This window comes from Hyla sarda, chromosome 1 (genome assembly GCF_029499605.1).
Source record: "Hyla sarda isolate aHylSar1 chromosome 1, aHylSar1.hap1, whole genome shotgun sequence".
NCBI lineage: Eukaryota > Metazoa > Chordata > Amphibia > Anura > Hylidae > Hyla > Hyla sarda.
Window position 1 is genome coordinate 306,132,124 of NC_079189.1, and position 15,150 is coordinate 306,147,273.

Below are 15,150 nucleotides of genomic sequence, written 5' to 3' on the forward strand. Positions count from 1 at the left end.
GTCATAGCATGGCTCCATAATGTGTGGTAAAATATATATTCAAAATCTGTAACAATGTGACCAAAAACCAACTAGCAAGACAGCTGCAAGGTGCTCCATTCTGACCTCACCAGAATGTCTATGACCCCTAATAAAAGTTATGGAGTCACCAGTTTTTTAACTTCATAACAAACACACGATCACAGGTATAACTCAGTATAAAGTTTACCAGCTCAACATTCTGGCTTCATGAAACAACCCGGTATAAAAAGAAATTATTTCATTAGTGGTATTATTTAATGTTGAGATATGTTATGGAATGAACAAAAAATCCATGTTAGTAGTTTGATGACCCCCCTTAAGCTTTCTTTGAGGCAGAAACTTCCCTAATGATAACAATATTCTATATCAAGCTTCCACTTTCCTTGTAAAGCAGTTGACAGATCAGCTTTGCAAGATGGAGCCTTGTCATGAAATTATTCAAAATATAACTTATGAGATCTAGACTGCTGGGCATTTCATTGAGTTAATAATGCCTTTTTTATATATAGCTTTAACCCCTTAAGGACCAGGCCCATTTTGGCCTTAAGGACCAGAGCTTTTTTTTGCACATCTGACCACTGTCACTTTAAGCATTAATAACTCTGGGATGCTTTTACCCTTCATTCTGATTCAGAGACTGTTTTTTCGTGACATATTGTACTTTATGTTAGTGGTAAAATTTCGATACTTGCATCATTTCTTGGTGAAACATTCCAAAATGTAATGAAAAAAATTTAAATTTAGCATTTTTTTTAAACTTCGAAACTCTCTGCTTATAAGGAAAATGGATATTCCAAATAAATTATATATTGATTCACATATACAATATGTCTACTTTATGTTTCCATCATAAAGTTGACAAGTTTTTACTTTTGGAAGAGATCAGAGGGCTTCAAAGTTCAGCATCAATTTTCAAATTTTTCAATACATTTTCAAAATCAGGATTTTTCAGGGACCAGTTCAGTTTTGAAGTGGATTTGAGGAGCCTTCATATTAGAAATACCCCACAAATGACCCCATTATAAAAACTGCACCCCTCAAAGTATTCAGTAGCCCAGTAGAGGGCTCAGAAGAGAAGGAGTGACAATGGGATTTCGGAGAGTGAGTTTTTCTGAAATAATTTTTTGTAGGGATCGACCGATATTGATTTTTTAGGGCCGATATCGATAACCTGTGAACTTTCAGGCCGATAGCCAATAACTTATACCGATATTCCGGTATAAGTTATCAGCTATTTCTCCCCCCTCCCCCCCCCCCCAAATATCCTTGGTAAAATGTGTGTGTGCGGGTATACCCTGATAAACAGTTTCTGGCCTCGCAGGTGCTTTAAATCAATGAACTGCAGCGGCTTTTGCAGGGCCAGAGACCACCACTGGCGCCACCCGCTTCTCTCCCCCTGCCGGTCCTGAGTCCAACCACCGCCACTGCCCCATTGCCTCCCCCCCCCCCCCCCCCCCAGTTTTATAATTACCTGTTCCCGGGGTCCACGCTACTTCTGGCTCCCGGCTCCGGGGGCCGCAGCGGCAGGTTAGGGGGGGCCGCGGCGGTGGTTGGACTCAGGACAGGCAGGGGGAGAGAATTGGGCGGTGGTCTCTGGCCCCGCAAAAGCCGCCGCAGTTCATTGATTTAAAGTACCCGCATTATCGGCAAGGTAATTGCCTATACCGATAACTTCCAAAATCGTGAATATTGGCTGATAATATCGGTCAAACCGATAATCGGTCGATCCCTTGATTTTGGGGGGCATGTCACATTTAGGAAGCCCATATGGTGCCAGAACAGCAGAAAACCCCTCACATGGCATACCATTTTGGAAACTACACCCCTCAAGGCACGTAACAAGGGGTACAGTGAGCCTTAACACCCCACAGGTGTTTGACGACTTTTCGTTAAAGTGGGATGTGTAAATGAAAAAATACTTTTTTTTCACTAAAGTGCAGTTTTTTCCCAAATTTACAATTTTTACAAAGGGTAATGGGAGACAATTCCCCCCAAAATTTGTAACCCCATCTCTTCTGAGTATGGAAATACCCCATGTTAGGACGTAAAATGCTCTGCGGGCAAACTACAATGCTCAGAAGAGAAGGAGTCACATTTGGCTTTTGGAAAGCAAATGTTGCTGAAATGGTTTTTTGGGGGGCAGGTCGCATTTAGGAAGCCCCTATAGTGCCAGAACAGCAAAAAAAAAAAACACATGGCATATTATTTTGGAAACTACACCCCTCAAGGAACGTAACAAGGGGTACAGGGCACCTTAACACCTCTCATGTATTTGGCAACTTTTTGTTAAAGTTGGATGTGTAAATGAAAAAAAAAGGTTTTCACTAAAATGCATTTTTCCCCCCAAATTTTACATTTTTACAAGGGGCAATAGGAGAAAATGACCCCCAAAAGTTGTAACCCATTTCTTCTGATTATGGAAATACCCCATGTGTGGACGTAAAGTGCTCTGCTGGCGCACTACAATGCTCAGAAGAGAAGGAGTGCCATTGAGCTTTTGGAAAGAGAATTTGTTTGGAATGGAAGTCGCATTTACAAAGCCCCCCGTGGTGCCAGAACAGTGGACGCCCCCCACATGTGACTCCATTTTGGAAACTACACCCCTCACAGAATTTAATAAGGGGCGCAGTGAGTATTTACACGCGTTTGCCAGATCTTTGGAACAGTGGGCTGTGCAAATGAAAAATTTAATTTTTAATTTTCACGTACCACTGTTCCAAAAAATCTGCCAGACACCTCTGGGGTGTAAATGGTCACTGTACCCCTTATTACATTACATGAGGGGTGTAGTTTCCAAAATGGGGTCACAGTTGGGGGGGTCCATTGTTCTGGCACTATGTGGGCTTTGTAAACACACGTGGCCTTCAATTCCGGACAAATTTTCTCTCCAAAATCCCAATGACGCTCCTTCTCTTCTGAGCATTGCAGTTCGCCCGCAGAGCACTTTACATCCACGTATGGGGTATGTTCTTACTTAGAAGAAATGGGGTTACAAATTTTGCGAGGCTTTTTTCCTATTTTCCCTTGTGAAAATGAAAAATTTGGGGTAAAACCAGCATTTTAGTGAAAAAAAAATGTTTTTTTTTCATTTTCCCATCCAACTTTTATGAAAATTCGTCAAACACCTGTGGGGTGTTAAGGCTCACTATACCCCTTGTTACGTTCCGTGAGGGGTGTAGTTTCCAAAATGGGGTCACATTTGGGTATTTATTTTTTGGCGTTTATGTCAGAACCGTTGTACAATCAGCCACCCCTGTGCAAATGACCAATTTAGGCCTCAAATGTACATAGTGCGCTCTCACTCCTGAGCCTTGTTGTGCGCCCGCAGAGCATTTTACGCCCACATATGAGGTATTTCCGTACTCGGGGGAAATTGTGTTACACATTTAGTTTCCCCCCCCCCCCCCCCTTTTACCTCTTGTTAAAATAAAAAGTATGGGGCAACACCAGCATGTTAGTATAACATTTTTTTTTTTTTACACTAACAAGCTGATGTAGCCCCCAACCTTTCCTTTTCATAAGGGGTAAAAGGAGAAAAATCACCCAAAAATGTGCAGTGCAACTTCTCCCGAGTACCCCATATGTGGCCCTAAACTGTCTCCTTAAAATACGACAGGGCTCAGAAGTGAGAGAGCGCCATGTGCATTTGAGGACTAAAATTAGGGATTGCATAGGGGTGGACATAGGGGTATTCTATGCCAATGATTCCCAAACAGGGTGCCTCCAGCTGCTGATAAACTCCCAGCATGCCTGGACAGTCAGTTGCATGTCCAGAAATGCTGGGAGTTGTTGTTTTGCAACAGCTGGAGGCTCCGTTTTGGAAACACTGTCGTACAATACGTTTTTCATCTTTATTGAGAGGGGAAAGTGTAAGGGGGTGTATATGTAGGGTTTTACCCTTTATTATATGTAGTGTAGTGTTTTTAGGGTACATTTACACGGGCAGGTTTACAGTGAGTTTCCTGCTAGGAGTTTGCGCTGCGGCGAAAAATTTGCTGCAGCTCATACTTGAAGCAGGAAAACCACTGAAAACCTGTCCGAGTGAATGCACCCTGTAGAGAGCCTACAGCTGTTTCAAAACTACAACTCCCAGCAGGTACTGACAGACCGTGCATGCTGGGAGTTGTACTTCTGCAACAGCTGGAGGCACACTGGTTGGAAAACCTTCAGTTAGGTTCTGTTACCTAACTCAGTATTGCCAGTGTGCATCCAGCTGTTGCAAAACTACAACTCCCAGCATGTACTGTTCGAAGAAGGGCTTGCTGGGAGATGTAGTTTTGAAACAGCTGTAGGCTCTCTACAGGGTACATTCACTCGGACAGGTTTACAGTGGTTTTCCTGCTTCAAGTATGAGCTGCAGCAAATTTTTCAGCAGCAAATATGCAACAGCTGGAGGGAAGCAACTACAACTCCCAGCATGCCGAGGCAGCTGTTTGCTATTTGGGCATGCTGGGATTTGCAGTTATGCAACATCTGGAGGGCTACAGTTTAGAGACCAATGTACAGTGATCTCCAAACTATAGCCCTCCAGCTGTTGCAAAACTACAAATCCCAGCATGCCCAAACAGCAAACAGCTGTCTAGGCATGCTGGGAGTTGTCGTTTTGCCACATCTGGAGGGCTACAGTTTAGAGACCAATGTATAGTGGTCTCAAACTGTAGCCCTCCAGATGATGCTAGGCAACCCACCAGCTTCCGTAGGATCCAGGGGGGCAGAATGGGGAAACCGAAAGTTAACCCCCCCCCCATCTGCTATTGGCCGTCGCAACCAACACCTGTTGCCACACTCTCTCTCAATGAGCTAGATCCCACAGCTTTCTATGATCTGTAAGCACTTTCCCTTATACTTACATTTTAGACTTGTACTTGTACCAATATTTGTTTTAGAAATTCAAATTTCATCTTTATTTAAAATAAATGACATTTATTTGTTTGGGGTGTGTTTCTTGAATATGCAATGTTCGGGCAATATTGATTTGCATGAGGCATGTTTCAAGTTCAGCTGGTTGACATTGTTTTGAGTTATACCTGTGATTTTCATACTTGCTATGAAGAAAAAAGTTGGATGACTATCCTCTAAGTGTGGGGATTCTGTAATTTTTCCCAGGGATTCATTTATTTGATCAATCTATGTGTCTGTGAAGATGATGATATTGCTGAAGGCTTACAGCACAAGATGCAAACACAGCAGCAAAGAATATGCAGACCATTAGGATAAAGCATCTCTGCCTCCTTCTATAGACAGACATGCATGGACATCTCCCATAGGTGTCATGAAATAAAATCTGAGGCACCCCAGAATGTAGAATTGATGCAGATTTGTAACATAGTATAGATCAGTATGTTATTTATCTTTATGACTGATGACCACAGTAAGGGGACATTTACATGTACAGGATCTGCTGGAGATTTGATGCTGCAGATATCAATGTAACTAAATGACCGAATACAGCATCAAATCTGCACCAGATCCTGTACTTGTGAATGTATCTTTAACAATATCCTGATGTGATCATGTACAGTAATCTGTCTGCCTCATAACTCTCCAAATCTTACATCCTAAGAAAATATGTATCTATGTGGCATGATGCCATTAACACCAATATAGTGACCGCAAGTACTTTGTCAAGACTGCACACAACAGGCAACACTGCAAACATATTTATGCTTACCATGCCCCTGAAAAGAGTAAATGTAATAGCTCCTAACAGATACAAAATCAGTGCAAAATCAAGTGGGCGCTGGAAAATTCCTTCGCTGTGCGCCACTGTCACCTAAAAAAAGAACAATTTAAATGTAAAATAAAAAGACAGGTTATATTGTACATTATACTGCTGTGTAATACGATTTCTGTCAATGTTACCCTTTCAGCTGCTATTTTCGGAAAAGCATGCTTTTCTCTAAATATTCTTATTCCGGCCCAGACAGGTAGAAACAGGTAGGGAACATTTAGGATGAAAGCAGGTCGGACTTCTGTCCCATACTTCCCTGAAATACAATCACACGACTCTGAAAAAAATCACTGCAGCAGAGAGATAAGAATTCTATCACAAATGAACAAGACCAAACTCCCTCTCTTTATGTCACAGTACATCAGAAGTGACATTGACTGAGTCATGGGCCCCTAGTGAGGTTTCACTGCTGTACAATAAGGCATATACGCCCCCAGATCCACCATCTCTCATCCTGAAAGTGACAGCAGCATACGTTTGTCTCCCAGGCCACTATGACATATCTACACACAAAACATAATGACACAGTGGGGTATAGGAGACAAGTTCTCTTCCTAAGTCTTATGAAATCAAACATTACTTTCAGCAGTTTATTCTAAGCTATAAATCACTAATGTAGCTGGAGGGGGAATAATAACCACATTAATAAGATAATTAGTAGATTTACAATTTCCCAATATGTGATTGTCAAATAACTGAGTTTATGATTTACTCTGTTTTCTTAGGCTATGTTCAAACACAGTTTTTTTGAGTCTCAAAAAAAAGTCCCCTCTTTCAATTCATGCAAAATAGAATACAAGCAGTACTGCACTAATATAGGTACCTTATTTAGGAGATTACTTTCATTCTGATTCAGAGACCGTTTTTTTCGTGACACATTCTACTTTATGATAGTGGTACATTTTTATCGATACTTGCATCATTTCTTGTTGAAAAATTCCAAAATTTGATGACAAAATTTAACATTTAGCATTTTTCTAACTTTGAAGCTCTCTGCTTGTAAGGAAAATAGACATTCCAAATAAATTAGATTTTGATTAACAAATACAATATGTCTACTTTATGTTTGCATCATAAAGTTGACATGTTTTTACTTTTGGAAGACACCAGAGGGCTTCAAAGTTAAGCAGCAATTTTCCAATTTTTCACAATTTTCTAAATCGGAATTTTTCATGGGCCAGTTCAGGTTTGAAGTGGATTTGAAGGGCCTTCATATTAGAAATAACCCATAAATGACCCATTATAAAAACTGCACCCCTCAAAGTATTCAAAATGACATTCAGTAAGTGTGTTAACCCTTTAGGTGTTTCACAGGAATAGCAGCAAAGTGAAGGAGAAAATTCAAAATCTTTATTTTTTACACTCGCATGTTCTTGTAGACCCAGTTTTTGAATTTTTACAAGGGGTAAAAGGAGAAAAGTCCTCTTGAGTAAGGAAATACCTCATATGCGTATGTCAAGTGTTCGGTGGACACAGTAGAGGGCTCAGAAGGGAAGGAGCGACAGTGGGATTTTGGACAGTGAGTTTTTCTGAAATGGTTTTTGGGAGGCATGTCACATTTAGGAAGCCCCTATTTTGCCAGAACAGCAGAAAACCCCACACATGGCATACCACTTTGGAAACTACACCCTTCAAGGCACGTAACAACAGGTCCAGTGAGCCTTAACACCCCACAGGTGTTTGATGACTTTTTGTTAAAGTTGGATGTGTAAATAAAAAAATATATATTTTCAGTAAAATGCTGGTTTTACCCAAATTTTACATTTTTACAAGGGTAATATCAGAAAATGACCCCCAAGATTTGTAACCCCATTTCTTCTGGAAATACCCCATGTGTAGACATCAAGTCCACTGTGGGCGAACTACAATGCTCAGAAGAGAAGGAGCGCCACTGAGCTTTTGGAAAGAGAATTTGTTTGGAATGGAAGTCAGGGGCCATGTGCATTTACAAAGCCCCCCGTGGTGCCAGAACAGTGGACCCCCAACATGTGACCCCATTTTGGAAACTACACCCCTCACAGAGTTTAATAAGGGGTGCAGTGAGTATTTAAACCCCACTGGCGTTTGACAGATCTTTGGAACAGTGGGCTGGGCAAATCAAAAATTAAAATGTTTTATTTTCATGGGCCACTGTTACAAAAATCTGTCAGACACCTGTGTGGCTTAAATGCTCACTGCACCCCTTATTACATTCCGTGAGGGGTGTAGTTTCCAAAATGGGGTCACATGTGGGGGGTCCATTGTTCTGGCACTATGGGAGCTTTGTAAACACACGTGGCCTTCAATTCCGGACAAATTTTCTCTCCAAAATCCCAATGGCGCTCCTTCTCTTCTGAGCATTGTAGGGCGCTAGCAGAGCACTTTACATTCACATATGGGGTATGGTCTTACTCGGAAGAAATGGGGTTACAAATATTGGGGGGGATTTTTTCCTATTTTCCCTTATATAAAAATGAAAAATTTAGGGTAACACCAGCATTTTAGTGAAAAATTTTTTTTTTCATTTTCCCATCCACCTTTAATGAAAATTCTTCAAACACCTGTGGGGTGTTAAGGCTCACTATACTCCTTGTTATGTTCCTTGAGGGGTGTAGTTTCCAAAATGGGGTCGCATGTGGGTATTTAGTTTTTTGCGTTTATGTCAGAACTGCTGAAAAATCAGCCACCCCTGTGCAAATCCCCAATTTAGGCCTCAAATGTACATAGTGCGCTCTCACTCCTGAGCCTTGTTGTGCGTCTGCAGAGCATTTTACGTCCACATATGGAGTATTTCCGTACTCAGGAGAAATTGCGTTTTTTGGGGGGTCTTTTTCCCTTTTACAGTTTGTGAAAATAAAAAGTATGGGGCAACACCAGCATGTTAGTGTAAAAATTTATAAGGTGTAGCCCCCAACATTTCCTTTTCATAAGGAGTAAAAGGAGGAAAAAGCCCCCCAATATTTGTAGTGCAATTACTCCCAAATACGGAAATACCTCATATGTGGCCCTAAACGGTTTCCTTGAAATACGACAGGGCTCTGAAGTGAGAGAGCGGCATGCACATTTGAGGACTAAATTAGGGATTGCATAGGGGTGGACATAGGGGTATTCTATGCCAGTGATTCACATACAGGGTGCCTCCAGCTGTTGCTAAACTCCCAGCATGCCTGGACAGTCAGTACCTGTCCAGAAATGCTGGGAGTTGTTGTTTTGCAACAGCTGTAGGCACCATTTTGGAAACACTGCCATACAATACGTTTTTCATTTTTATTGGGGGGGACAGTGTAAGGCAGTGTATATGTAGTGTTTTACCCTTTATTTTGTGTTAGTGTAGTGTTACACGGGGGGGGGGGGGGGGGTTCGGGGTGGTACATTAACACGGGGGAGTTTCCCGCTAGGAGTTTGTGCTGCGGCGAAAAATTTGACGTGGCTCAAACTTGAAGCAGAAAACTCACTGTAAACCCGCCCGTGTGAATGTACATTCACATGTGGAGCAAACCTCCAGCTGTTTCAAAACTACAACTCCCAGCATGTACTGACAGACCGTGCATGCTGGGAGGTGTACTTTTGCTACAGCTGGAGGCACATTGGTTGGAAAACCTTCAGTTAGGCTCTGTTACCTAACTCCGTATTTTCCAACCAGTGTGCCTCTAGCTGTTGCAAAACTACAACTCCCAGCATGTACTGATCGCCAAAGGGCATTCTGGGAGATGTAGTTATGCAACAGCTGGAGGTACGCAACTACAACTTCCAGCATGCCAAGACAGCCTTTTGCGGTTTGGGCATGCTGGGATTTGCAGTTTTGCAACATCTGGAGGGCTACAGTTTAAAGCCCACTGCACAGTGATCTCCAAACTGTAGCCCTATAGCTGTTGCAAAACTACAAATCCCAGCATGCCCACACAGCAAACAGCTGTCTGGGCATGCTGGGAGTTGTAGTTTTGCAACATCTGGAGGGCTACAGTTTAGAGACCACTGTATAGTGGTCTCAAACTGTAGCCCTCCAGATGTTGCTAGGCAACTCATCGGCTTCCGTAGGATCCAGGGGGGCAGAATGGGGAAACCGAAAGTTAACCCCCCCGATCTGCTATTGGCCGTCGCTTCTGGACGACCAATAGCAGGGATAGGAGGGGTGGCACACCTGCCACCTCACTCCTATCCCTTCAGGGGGATCGTGGGGGTCTTAGACAACTCCGATCCCCTTTATTTTCCGGGTCACCGGAGACCCATATGACACAGAATCGCCAGCAGGGGTCTAGTGACCCCCCTGGGCATTTGCACGGGATGCCTACCGAAATTCCCACAGCCCTTGGTCCCTAAGTGGTTAAGATGCCTTGAGATCATTCCTCACCATTTCCATGATCTTTAAAACTCTACGAGGTGAGATCTTGCAAGGAGCCCCCGACTAAGGCAGATTGACAGTTATTTTGTGTTTGTTGTATTGTATTTGCGAATAATGGAACAAACTGTGTAAACGTCTCACCAAGCTGCTTGGCGGTGACCTTGTAGTCCATTTCAGCCTTGTATAGGTCTACAATCTTGCCCCTGACATTCTTGGACAGTTCTTTGGCCATCGTGGATAGTTTGGTATCTAATCTCATGTCTTCTGTGGACAGGTGCACTTCCTGTATAAAAGTCACCTGGGAGCCAGAAATCTTGCTAATTGATAGGGGATGCAAATCAATTCAAGCTTATTTGAAATGTGTTTTTCTGGATTTTCGTTTTGCTATTCTGTCTCTCACTGTTCAAATAACCCTTCTATTAAAATTATAGACTGATAATTTCTTTGTCAGTGGGCAATATAAAATCAACAGGGAATCAAATATTTATTTTCATTCACTGTATGTCTGAGATTTTACTTTAAAGCAGTTATTCCCTATTAACAGGATAAGGGATATAATCTTAAGTGCATGACAACCCCTTTAAGTCTGTGTTCACACTAATTATCATTTTCCAAAAATAAATGTCAGTAGTCATTAAGGGGTTAAAATTTTCTCCCAATTAACAATATAAAAGTTTACTAACATTGTAGGGATGAAAACAACCAGTAAAAGGGAACCAGTTACATTTCAAATGCAGTCCAATATGCAGACATCATGTTCTAGAGCAGAAGAATAAATAGTTTTGTGAGAAAAGATCTATGTAAAGCTCTGCTCTTTATGGGATAAGTAGTCATGTGTTCGGTGTGGTTCAGTGATTGGTTTAAAAGATGGTGATTGTGACTTACCAACCACATTCCCTGGCAAAAACACCAGCATGCTCATAACAAGTGAGCCCAGCCAGAAAAGACCCACTGTCTTGTAGTTCTTCCTGGAGAAAAGACATGAAAATAAACCCATTCATAATAAAAACTTCAAAAGTTAAAAATTATCTGGCTCACTATAACTAGTATAACACTCCCAAGCTCACCATTAATGCCCTCATACCCTAAGAGTTAAAAATAGACATAGTAAAAATAATGGGGCTCAAGGATGTGGACAATAATAAGATAAAGCAATATAAACTTATAAAAAATATTAATTAAAAAACATCCAATCAATATGTCATATATAAGCAGGACTGCACACCACAGGGCAGGACCTGACTAATTCAATCAGTTAGACAGTAAACAATAATGTATAGTTAAATAATAAACGCCTTGCAGTACAAAATTTCAGATCCGTATAGGATACTAATGTCCTGGATAATAATCAAAATGTGATCTTGCAATAGTACAACCCTCAATCACATAAGCTAGTTTGTATCATACGCTCTAAAAATGTCATAGCAGTCTCCTCACTGTTTAAATAACAATACACAGGAGCATACTCGTCATCCCATTGATGTAATAAAGTGTTGCGTGTATATAGTGCACTAAACAGCTCACCCGACCCACCTGCTACAGGACTCACGGCTAGTGCCCCCAGCCCCCAAGTACAGCCGCTGCCCATGTCCTTCACAGACCGCCTGTGGGGCGAGCAAACAGGATCCTGCCGCTATGCCGATGACATTTGTCCGATGCAGAAGTGGCTGGTACATGTCTATTCAGACAATGCTTTAGATGTCCGAAAGCTAGAGTATCCACCAGATTAGCGTAGTGATGGTAGTATACAGGATGGAGTGCTGTTTGTGTGGCATTCTAGGGTTGGAGTGTTTGAAAAGCAAGCTGGAAAACCAGGTTTGGAGCTTTTGACAAGCAAGCTGGAAAGCCAGGTTTGCATAAAATCGGGGAAAGGCGTTCATAAATAAAATATACTGTCCGCATCTGAAATCCAAACGCAGTGTGAATAGTAATGATGTCAGACACAGAAAAGCAGTGAGGTATAAGTTTTTGTATTCTGATTGTTTATTGTCACTGAAGAAAGGACCTAAGGCAGTCCTGAAATGCATCTGATATCATTACTATTCACACTGCGTTTGGATTTCAGATACGGACAGTATATTTTATTTATGAACGAATTTCCCTAATTTTATCCAAACCTGGTTTTCCAGCTTGCTTTTCAAACACTCCAACCCTAGAATGCCACACTAACAGCACTCCATCATGTATACTACCATCACTACGCTAATCTGGTGGATACTCTAAAACATTGTCTAAATAGACACGTATCAGCCACTTCTGCACCGGACAAGAGTCATCGGCATAGCGGCAGGATCCTGTTTGCTCGCCCCACAGCTGGTCTGCAGAGGACACGGGCAGCGGCTGTTCTTGGGGGCTGGAGCGCTAGCATGCGGGTCCTGTAGCACGCGGGTCGGGTGAGCTGTTTAGTGTACTATAGGCACGCAACACTTTATTACATCAACGGGATGATGAATATGCTCCTTTATATCGTTGTTAAACAGTGAGGAGACTGCTCTGACATTTTTAGATACAAACTAGCTTATGTGATTGAGGTTTATTCTATTGCAAGATCACATTTTGATTATTATCCAGGACATTATTATCCAGGACAGTATTATATACGGATCCGAAATTTTGTACTGGGAGGCGTTTATTATTTAACTGTACATTGGATTGGATGTTTTTTAATTAATATTTTTAATACATTTATATTGCTTTATCTTACTTATTATTGTCTATATCCTTGAGCCCCATTATATTCATTGTTTACTACATAATAAAAACTTGCCTGGAGAAGCATGACGGTACCAAATTCATTCTGCAGTCTCCTTGGCCATACAAAAAATGATACTAGTTTAAGGGTACCTATTACTTTGAAAAACAAGTCACAGTGACATTGCAGAAGGTCTGATCGATTGGAGAATGGGTGCTCAGACCTCCACATCACTAAAATGACCAGGTAGAAGTGCTCAGCTGAGCTCATTCATTTCTATTTGGCACCGAATCCATTTAGAAAGTGACTGGAGCACTGTACAGATTTATAGAATGGTAACAGAAAGACTATAGCCTTTTTATAAATGTATTGAACACTCGCTTCCAAGTAGAGACACACAGGTACAGCACTCAGCACTTCTACCAGCTTGTTTTAGCGACTAGTAAGGGTTCGAGCACATCTGACATCTCACTATGACTATCCACAATTGTATTCCTTCCCTCAAAAAACATATACAGACATTAAGACACAAAAACGCAGTGAAAAGTATACACTTTTTCTAAGTCTATGAGTACAACGACAATACATTTCAATGTGGCTTATTTACAATTACATTTTGGAAAGACAGCAATCATCCCACCTGGAAAACCCTGTTTAAAAGCATGCCACTCCAAGAATAAACAGATAGCTTTAATGGCCAGCTAGTAATGGGAAACAGCAGGCAGACACATAATCCACCTGCAGATGCAAACGGACGACCATGTAAGGCTGGGTTCACACTACGTTTTCTCCCATACGGGAGCGCATACGGCAGGGGGGAGCTAAAACCTCGCGCTCCCGTATGCCTTCGTATGCGCTCCCGTGTGTCATTCATTTCAATGAGCCGGCCGGAGTGAAACGTTTGGTCCGGTCGGCTCATTTTTGCACCGTATGCGCTTTTTCCCTGGACCTAAAACTGTGGTCAACCTGTGGAACGTTTCACTCCGGCCGGCTCATTGAAATGAATGACACACGGGAGCGCATACGAAGGCATACGGGAGCGCGAGGTTTTAGCTCCCCCCTGCCGTATGCGCTCCCGTACGGGAGAAAACGTAGTGTGAACCCACCCTAAAACATACAGGGGGAGATTTATAAAAATCTGTCCAGAGGAAAAGTTACTGAGTTGCCCATAGCAACCAATCAGATTGCTTCAGAAGGCCTCTGAAAAATGTAACAAGCGATCTGATTGGTTGCTATGGGCAACTCAGCAACTTTTCCTCTGAATAGGTTTTGATAAATCTCTCCCACTGACTTTATAGTCCATCAGAACCGCAGACATCCTTTGCAATGGCTTTGGCTTCTCAAAGGAACAACACTCTAATATATATTGGCCTGAATAAGGCACATTAACAGAGGTTGCCCTGAAAGACCCAGGCTCTTACTATCAGGGGATTTCAAGACTGCAAGCTACAAATTTTATATATTTTGAAAGAATTAAGGCCGCAGGATTCTAAGGATTTAAGGGGAAATGACATGAAGCATTATGAGTTAAAGCAATAATTTGTCCTAATTGAACATTAGAACAATTCAGTAAGCCAAAGGAAAGCAAAATTACTGAAATTGTTCCTGTACATACCCACGAGCAATAGCTCCCAACATAAACAGGTAGAGCAAGTAATGCACAGTCCCATCCCACAGGCAAATAAGCATTCCATGTGCAGTACGGAGATATGGCTCCCCCTAATGGAAAAAAACAACATTAGCAACTCTTACTAATGACTTACTCATATTATATACCAGCTAAGTCAACACAACATTGTAAAAGGTTTACAGTACCATGTCCTTGAGATTACCGTCTAGACCAGTGGTCTTCAACCTGCGGACCTCCAGATGTTGCAAAACTACAATTCCCAGCATGCCCGGACAGCCAACGGTTGTAGTTTTGCAACATCTGGAGGTCGGCAGGTTGGAGACCACTGGTCTAGACTCTTCTCCAGATGCAGAGAACGTGTGCTCTATGTAAACTTCCCTAATGTAGTAGCTGTATATATATTTAATAAAGTAAAAAGATCATTTATTGGCGAACTGTAAGGCTAGGGGTGACATTGCATTTTTGTCTCCATTTCACTCTTTCAGTAAATTTAATTCTGCTGTATAAAAAAACAGTCAACTACTCTATTGTGTATAACACAAATGTATAGATTTTTTCCTTTATATGTGTATGAAACATATGTTAAGCAGAAACAAAAAACACAGGGTGAACCTTAGCCGAATTTAAAAAAGGAAGGCTCAGTCCACTAATATAGAAAACGTTCATAATCCATCCCTCATACTAGGACAGTATATTTCAACCAGGGTGCCTTCAGCTGTTACAAAACTACAATTCCCAGCAGGCCCAGACAGCCA

General features: G+C 41.7%; 1 protein-coding gene across 3 annotated transcripts in view; it reads right to left on the reverse strand.

Annotated features, from left to right (window-relative positions):
* The window catches only part of TM6SF2 (transmembrane 6 superfamily member 2), an 86,811-nt gene that overhangs the window by 33,819 nt on the left and 37,842 nt on the right, over positions 1-15,150 (reverse strand). For 2 of the 3 annotated variants that reach the window (XR_008843554.1, XM_056518208.1), the window contains exons 4-7: positions 14,381-14,484; positions 10,959-11,041; positions 5,884-6,008; positions 5,693-5,794 (exon numbers count right to left, since the gene is read on the reverse strand). Coding sequence is in view for 2 of the 3 variants with exons in the window: in XM_056518208.1 (XP_056374183.1) it covers positions 5,693-5,794; positions 5,884-6,008; positions 10,959-11,041; positions 14,381-14,484 (414 nt within the window). In the remaining variant the exon portion in view is untranslated. The remainder of the gene's footprint in view (positions 1-5,692; positions 5,795-5,883; positions 6,009-10,958; positions 11,042-14,380; positions 14,485-15,150) is intronic. The other variant, XM_056518209.1, reaches the window with a different exon arrangement.